General features: G+C 43.7%; 1 protein-coding gene across 1 annotated transcript in view; it reads right to left on the reverse strand.

The window, feature by feature from the left end:
- LOC119166778 (zinc finger protein 593) overlaps positions 1–4,483 on the reverse strand; it is a 28,656-nt gene extending 24,173 nt beyond the window's left edge. Inside the window, exon 1 of the mRNA XM_037418118.2 lies at positions 4,178–4,483. Within this exon, the coding sequence (XP_037274015.1) occupies positions 4,178–4,371 (194 nt within the window). The 5' untranslated portion in view covers positions 4,372–4,483. The remainder of the gene's footprint in view (positions 1–4,177) is intronic.
- Between the last annotated feature and the right edge of the window lie 4,464 nt (positions 4,484–8,947).

Genomic DNA, 8,947 nt, shown 5'->3' on the forward strand with positions numbered 1-8,947 from the left:
CTGACTCTAAGAAAGTGTTGTAAATTCCAGGCAAGGCACTGTACTATAATATTTGTGTCGCATGTTCCCGGGAGCCTCAAAAAGTGTTGCAGGGCCCCTACTAATGTACAAGATACTTCTATCGCAACGTCACCATCCGTAACAGGCGGTGTTGGCTGAACATCACTTCTCAGGGTGATACTTTTGCCATTAAGCTACCTGATAAGAAAATTCAACACTCTGCCAATAACGCACACTGATGAAACAGCGAAGCTGTTGGCATAAAAAGAAGCCTTCACTTAGCAATTTATCTCAGCTGGTTGAACGAAGTGGCGGGAGTAGCAGAAGGCAAAGTGCACTCTGCCAATAGCGCACACTGATGAAACAGCGAAGCTGTTGGCATAAAAAGAAGCCTTCACTTAGCAATTTATCTCAGCTGGTTGAACGAAGTGGCGGGAGTAGCAGAAGGCAAAGTGGTGCGAGCATTACCTGTTTCCTATCCACGACGGCCCTTGGGCCACAACTAAGAACAGCTTTGATGTTGAAAAATGCCACGCCTGTGCTGAACATGGAGTATTGCCAAAGTGAAGCTAAAGGAGTGTCCTTTCTAGAGCCTATTGTGAACTCTTTTGGGGCGACCAGTGCAAGGACAGTTTAGCACCCACTACACCATAAATCATCATAATTTTGCAAAGTTGGGAAGTACGCATTGTGCTATTATTCATCATTCTGCAGAGAAGTATCCACTGCACAACTGTTGGATTTTTTTGTGCACTTTGCGCTGGGGCTAATGATGAGGAATGATTATGACTGAGCCCTTTGTGATCTGTGGGAAGCTTCAAAACACCCACTCATTAAAGAATTCACACTGTATGACACTGAGTGTTATTATGCTCTTCTGCGATGCTATATTACATCTCTTAAAGGGCCCCTAAACACCATTCGATCATCTTTAACACTTTCCAAGTAAACACGCGCATAGCATTCAGAATGCTGTCGTGATCAACAATGCCAAACGTGGCAGCGCTACGAGCTACCCTAAAATTTCAAGAAACAATCCCCTCTCCTTTCTGTGCCTTTTGGCATTCCTCATCGCCTCAGCAATCGCCGTGACGTCAACATGTAATTTACTCATCATCTAAAGAACCTATTTTTTGTCAATTCACAGCTGAGCGCAAAATAAGAGAAGTTCTTTGGCGCAAACAATACCAAAAAACAGATGAGGAAAGAAACAGGCTGCTTCTTTCTTCACATTTTTTTTTTCTTTACAAATATGTGTGCTTGCTGATTAATGATCATCCTCCTCGCAGGGTGAGGAGCCCCACTTGGCCAAGGGGAGAGACAAGATGAGGAGTGAAGGAAAGAACAACCCAAGCAAGGGCGCCTTCACCGAACAAGTGCCACTCCACTGTTACGCCAACATCACAAAACATTTTTATGGCCACGCATTCGCTGTTGACTCGTGCACAGCTGCAATACCCCTCCACAACCAAATTTCGACTGCTCGGTAGTTTAGGGGCCCTTTATTGACATGGCCCGACATGACGCCTGTATAAAGCCTTCTTGCAAAAAAGTTTCAAGCATCAGCATAGCCCCGTGGCAGAATACTCAACTGGCAACAGCACAAAGATTTAGAAATTTACAGAGGCTTAATGCCAATGCCACAGTGAGCCGATCACCTGAAGTAACTTAACGTAAGTACAGGTTTTCTAGCCTCCATTGAATCTGCGTCTTTCAGGTAGTGATGCAGAACTATCAACGGTACAATGAGTATCATTATCAATGGTATAAGAAACTATCGGTAGAGCCATAAATAGCAAGTTTCGTAGTACTATCAATAGTACAAACACAGGTGTAACTTCCACTTTGGTATAAGGTCAACTGTGCTATCTCATTGCAACATAAAATTGATTCCCCGATAGTGTGGTACAGTTTAAACTTGAACCGACGAAACCCGCACTCACGAATTTCCCTTCCCAATGAAAAAAAACTTTTATTCCCCAGCAAATACCCACAGCATTGAATGTTATCATTAACCCAATTTCACGAATTATTTTGGCCATTAAATCTATTTTAACCCCATTTCTCATGAAAGAAGAATGAAAAAGCAGCAATTCCCTTCAGACTTTGAACCCCACGAGAGGGATTTTTGTTAGAACGTACGATCAAACACAATTCAATCAAAACACCTACGTGCCATTTATTTCTTTATTTTTATTTCATAGTACCCCTAAATGCCCGAAGCAGGCTATTGCACAGGGCCTACGTGCCATTTATTTGTTTCATATTTATTTGATAATACCCCTAAAGGCCCGAAGCAGGCTATTGCACAGGGCAACAGACACATGAATCAAACGATGTACGTTTACACGGAGTTTGAAAGGAACTATACAAAATAAGACATGTGAGCTATGTAATAAAATGTTGCCCCGCCACAGTGGTCATGGCACTCAGACTGCTGGCCTGAAAGTCACATAATTGAATACTGCCCGCTGCATTTTCTATGAAGGCAGGAATGCTTGGGGCCCGTGTAGATTTAGGTGCACGTTGAAAAACACCAGATAACATGATGCTCGAAATTTCCGTAGCCCTACCCAACGGTGTCTCTCACAATCATATCTTGGTTTCCCTATGTAAAATGCCAGGTAATGTAGGTGCCATTGGTGGGGGGCCTAGCTTTTCTTAGACTAGTCTGCACGTCGTGCCAATGCATGGAATGACGGACTCGCAACCGGTGGCATTCTTACATACTAGATAGTGCTAGAGGCGGTGGTGGTTGTTTTGGCTATTTCATAGTTTATGTGATAGCGTCAAGGGATAGCACTGATCACTGCCTTCCATCATTCTCTTTTGCCCTGCTGAAACAGCCAGTGCATTTGTTCCCTGTGTGACTGCATGTCTGTAGGCGGTCATAATTTCACGCGACCATCCATCTGGCCTGCGTCGCCAGAACTTGGTGCCTTTGATGTCTGGACCGTCGGGCTGTCCTTGCAGAACATTCAAACAATGCCATGGAAGTTTCTACGTGCCCTTACAACATATTGAAGCATTGCAAAATCTTTTTTAACTTTATGAAATTCTAGACTTAACGAAATAATCTTACCATCCCCATCACTATGTTGATTTGAATTTCAACTGCATATGGTGAGCAGGAGAAACAGGTGGAAGGGCAAGAATGTTGACATTCAGCAGAATGGTTGGCCGACATATACCTAAGCAGAACTGATCAGCTTAAGGAAACCTATTACATGTGGTGGAACCGTGAATCTGCGAACTTATATTGCATTTTGCGATTTCAATTTAAAGAAAAAAAACTATCAAAAGCCAGGTACTTATTAGTGAGGTACAACAGGTTACTTTTGAATATGAATTTGTTTGTGGACATGATGCGCTATTTAGTATGATGTGCTGTTTAATTTCGTTCATTCATACATTTTATATCCTCAAAGGTCCCAGTTGGGATATTACATGAGGGAGTGGGTGATAGAAAGGCTATTAATATAAGGGTAGTAATGATGGGGTAGTTTCAATGAGCCACTTGAATGCTTGGGTGTCGGTGATGGTGGCGACTTTGGAGGGCAGGTCATTCCAGTCTCGGGCTGTGCGTAGGAAAAACGATTGGTGAAAGGTGACAGCACGGGCTTCCATTGGATAAACGGCGCTACAGTGACTGTGGCGGGATATTCGATGGGCTCTTCTGATATATGGGTTATCCAAAAGCAAGGAATGGAAGAACTTTATCATGATAAAGGTCAAGACGTGCAATTTGGCGGTGTTAAACCAGATCAGATAAGCTAATCTTTGCTTTTAGTGCCGAGATGCTTGAGGTGTATGAATAGTTAGATAGTATGAATCAGGTCGCACGGTTCGGGACAGACAACGCGCATACTCTAGCTTTGTTCGGACAAAGGTTTTAAAGGCACTTTCAATAGAAGGGGGAGCGATGAGGGGTTACGGCGTAATTACCCTAGAGTACGATTGGCAGAATTCATGTGGTTAATGTGACTGTTAAAATGATTGCTTATATATTAAGCGAACTGAGTACTGCTGATAGTAGGCTATCGCAATATCACCACCCAAAAACAGCGTAATTATTATCTTCATAGAACGATTGCTTGAACTGTCTATTGATAGTAGTACTATCGATAATTTCTCCACACTATCGACAATTTCAAACAAACTATTTTCGCAATCTTACGCGCAATGTAGGCAGTAGAACTGCGCCTCCCCGGGCATGTCGTAGTCGGCCTCCTGGTTGAGCAGTCTCTCGGCGTTATCCGGTTGCATGTCGACGTGAATTTGGTCGAGGTCTTTCATCCTACGCTTCGTCTTGTCCCTCTTGTGCGCCGCGGTGTAGCCCTTGTGCGTCTTTTTGCGCGAATAACGAGTCATACTCCCGAGGAACAGGTCAACTGCGAACTCTCACGACGTGAAAGTGGTGAAAGCTAGAGTAGGGTTAAAGTGAGCTAGAATAGCTCACTTTAGTAGGGTCAGCGCCTTCTCTATAACATTCAGTGCCTGAAAGAAGGCCCTCTCACGGCCGTCGGCGCTAGTGTTTCCCCGCTCGCCGCTAATGGGTAGTGGCGCTCTGTAAACATGGTTTCTTAGCTTGATACAAACGTATCAAGCTAAGTTTTGGAAGAGCAGTGAAAGTGGAAAGGAGACAAGATGAGCAACTACAGAAAAATTTTTATCCAGAAAGGCTAATTGAAATAGCCACTAAACAAATTGAGAAAGTAATCACGGAGGATAATAAGACAGTGTGGACATACACGAATCTAATTAGACTCTTTGAGCTAGAAGTGTGGCAGCTTGGGCTAGTTGGTATGGCATTACGATAGTTCTATAGTTCTAGCGCGAGAACAAAACGACGACACACGTGTCTCGTGTCTTTCGTGTCCTTCTTGTCTCTGTGTCGTCGTTTTGTTCTCGCGCTATAACTATCGTTTGAGCTAGAGCTTGCTAAGACGCGTGACAAGTCACCCCGGAAAAGAAGACATAAACCCAAAAGTTGGTGGGATGAGGAAGTTAAGAGAGCCATAGCAAAACGTCAGGAAGCCTCTAGGGAACACAGACATGCTAAGCAGCGGGGTGAACCGACAGATGATGTTGAAAGAAAATGGGCAACCTTTCTAAGCTGTAGAAGGGATGCATCCCTTCTGATCAATGAAAAGATAAAAAGGAAGGGAGCTCAGTGGCTGGCAGAAGTACATAAAAAAGATAGAAAAGCAACTGCGAAATTTTGGAACCATCTAAACTCCCTAAGAAATGAGACGAGCCTAGAGCAGAGCTTTATAACTACAGCCCAAGGTGCTAGGCTAGAAGGGGACGAAGCTATCGAATATATAAGAACAAGGGTAACAGAAAAATTTCAACAAAGAAGTACTTTATGCACCACAATAGACAAGGACGAATCAAGTGGTGCAATGGCTCCATTTTCACAACAAGAGTGGGAAAGGGCTGAGAAAAGGGTTCCTAGTAGTACATCAACAGGCCCAGATGGCATTCCAATTAGGCTGATAAAGACATTAGGTCCGAAGTCTAAGCAGGCTTTGAGAGAGGCAGTGAGTACAATAATAATCGATGGTGAAGTTCCCGATGGATGGAAACTTAGCAGGATGAGCATGATCTATAAAGGAAAGGGGGACAAAGCTGACACAAACAACTACCGTCCTATAACAGTGACATCAGTGGTCTACAGGCTGGCGATGCAGATTATAAAGGAAAAACTGCAGGCGTGGATAGAGAATGAAGTGGTGCTGGGGGAACTGCAGAATGGGTTTCGGAAACACAGGAGGTTGGAAGACAATCTGTTCTCACTGACGCAGTGCATCGAAATAGCAGAAAAAGAACACATGCCCCTGTGGCTAGCATTTTTGGATATCAAGAGATCGTACGATAGCGTGGTTCAAGAGGAATTGTGGGGAATACTGGACACACTAGGCGTGGAACATGTAGTCACTAATCTTTTAAAGGGGGTCTATAAAGGTAACAAGGTAGTTATAAAGTGGGAAAAACAGGTATCCAAGCCTGCAGAGGTAAAACAGGGGCTTAGGCAGGGGTGCCCCCTGTCACCCTTACTATTCATGATGTACCTACAAGGATTAGAGGCAAAATTAGAGGGAAGTGGACTGGGCTTCAACCTCTCTTTAGTCAAACAAGGAAAACTTATTGATCAGGCACTACCAGCATTAATGTACGCAGATGATATAGTGCTAATGGCCAACAACAAGGAAGGTTTACAGAGATTGATGGGCATCTGCGGTAATGAGGGAGATAGGTTAGATTTTAGATTCAGTATTTATTTATTTATTTATTTAAATACCTTAAGAGCCCAGAGGGCATTACATAAGGGGGGATACATACAAGAGGTTACTATAGCATTAGTAAAACAACATGTCAGGGAGTAATACTAGTAATCAAACTGACCGATAGCCCAAGCAACATTACTAATAACACAATAAGCAAAAAACAAAAGTAAGCAGCTCACCATAACAGGAAACATATTTCAAGAAATAGCAATAAACATTCTCTAAGCATGCGTTACACAATAAATGCCAATGGTGGTTACAAATTATTGCCAACTTCTAAGTAAGTAGGAAAAAATCAGCAGTCATGATTTTCAATGACAACGAAGGTAGTGAGCTTAGAATACAGGAGGTCATGCTAGAGATAACTGATAAATACAAATATCTGGGCGTATGGATAAGCAATGGGACCGAGTATCTGAGGGAACACGAAATACACGTGACGACTAAAGGTAACAGGAATGCAGCAGTGATGAAAAATAGGGCACTGTGGAATTACAATAGGTATGATGTTGTGAGAGGAATATGGAAAGGGGTCATTGTTCCTGGTCTGACGTTCGGCAATGCGGTCTTGTGCATGAGATCAGAAGTTCAAGCAAGATTAGAAATTAGCCAACGTGGAATAGGTAGGCTTGCTTTAGGAGCTCACGGGAATACACCAAATCAGGGAGTACAAGGTGATATCAGATGGACATCATTTGAGGGCAGGGAAGCTAGCAGCAAGATAAAATTTGAGAAGCGATTGAGAGAAATGAAGGAGGAGCGTTGGGCTAGGAAGGTTTTCAGCTACTTGTACATGAAGAATGTCGATACAAAATGGAGGAAGCGAACTAGGAAGTTGACGGGTAAATACTTAGAAAACAGCAGGTGGCCAAACCAAAAAAAATTACGGCATATTCACGGGGTGAATGATGATGAATGGGCGAAGCTCCGGAGGGATTCATCGGTAAACTGTGAATCTTCCGTGTAATTCGCCCAGTCGATCATCATGTAAAGACGTGAGAAACGCTGTGTGTGTATATACACAAATCAACTTTTATTTGTTCTTAGACGATGGATGGCTTGCGATGTCCCTTGCCTCGCGCGCTCGCACATCGGGATTCTGTCTGCGAGCGCGCGCTGCTGCCGCCTTGCGCTCTCTCTGCTGTGCAGCCTTATCCATCCGGCGACTCCGAGCGCGCGCCAACAGCGAACGGATTTTATTACAACGCTCCCCCTAGCGTACGTCGCCGCACTAAATCGAACGATTGCCTTAAACCAATGACACGCGCCATATATGACATCATTCCTATTTTATAAGATCTCGCGTCTTTCATCAACTACAAGTACCGCTTTCTAGTTTATAACATCTTGCATCTTGTCATCGATGGATAGATGGATGGATGGATATGGCTGTACCCTTTAGATCGGGCGGTGGCTAGCGCCACCAAGCCGTAATATATAATGAACCAAAAACTATATTTATTTTTTTTCCTTAAAAAAGAGTTTGAGGATTCGTACTTTGCAGTGAAGTGTTTAATTTTCACTCGCGCCTTGACTTTAGCCACCAATCAGACAACCTCCTTCTAGTGAAGTCTACCCGCTTAAAGTTTATTTTGCCCTCCCGGTCCCTAAACCCCAGTGCTTTGAAAAACTCTGCGCCATCATCCTGAACTATAGGGTGAAGCCCTTTACAGAACATTATCGAGTGTTCGGCAGTTTCTTCTTCCTCTCCACACGCACTGCATACTGTGTCTACCCCTTCGTATTTGGCCCGATATGTCTTGGTTCGCAGTACTCCCGTTCTGGCCTCAAACAGTAGAGAACTACCCCGAGTATTATCATAGATCCTTTCCTTGGCGATTTCCTGCTTAAACGTTCGATCATCAGCTACAAGTACCACCATCTAGTAAACACTACAAGAACTAAACGAGAGGTGACTACATACAGGAGACGGTACCGCCATCTAGTAAACACTGCAAGAACTAAACTAGAGGTGGCTACATACAGGGGACGGTACCGCCATCTAGTGAACACTGCAAGAACTAAACTAGAGGTGGCTACATACAGTCTACAGGGGACGCACAGCCCACGCCCTAAGGAGCTTCGCCCCTAAAAGAACTATCGGTTAAGAAGAAAGTGAAGGAAACGGAGACTGACAGGTGGAGAATGGGCATGATTAAGAAGTCCGCACTAGAGATCTATCGAACTTTTAAGCAGGAAATTGCCTAAGAAAGGATCTATGATAACACTCGGGGTAGTTCTCTACTGTTTGAGGCCAGGACGGGAGTACTGCGAACCAAGACATATCGGGCCAAATATGAAGGGGTAGACACAGTATGCAGTGCGTGTGGAGAGGAAGAAGAAACTGCCAAACACTTGATAATGTTCTGTAAAGGGTTTCACCCTACGGTTAAGGATGATAGCACAGAGGTTTTCAAAGCACTGGAGTTTAGCGACAGGGAGGGCAAAATAGACTTTAAGCGGGTACACTTAACTAGAAGGAGGTTATCTGATTGGTGGCTAAAGTGAAGGCACAAGTAAAAATTAAACCCTTCACTGCAAAGTGCGAATCCTCAACTTCACTATATAAAGAAAAAAAATGTAAATCTAGTTTCTGGTTCATGAAGTATTACGTTTTAGTGGCGCTAGCCACCGCCCAATCTAAAGGGTACAGCCTT

This window comes from Rhipicephalus microplus, unplaced genomic scaffold (assembly GCF_043290135.1).
Source record: "Rhipicephalus microplus isolate Deutch F79 unplaced genomic scaffold, USDA_Rmic scaffold_12, whole genome shotgun sequence".
NCBI lineage: Eukaryota > Metazoa > Arthropoda > Arachnida > Ixodida > Ixodidae > Rhipicephalus > Rhipicephalus microplus.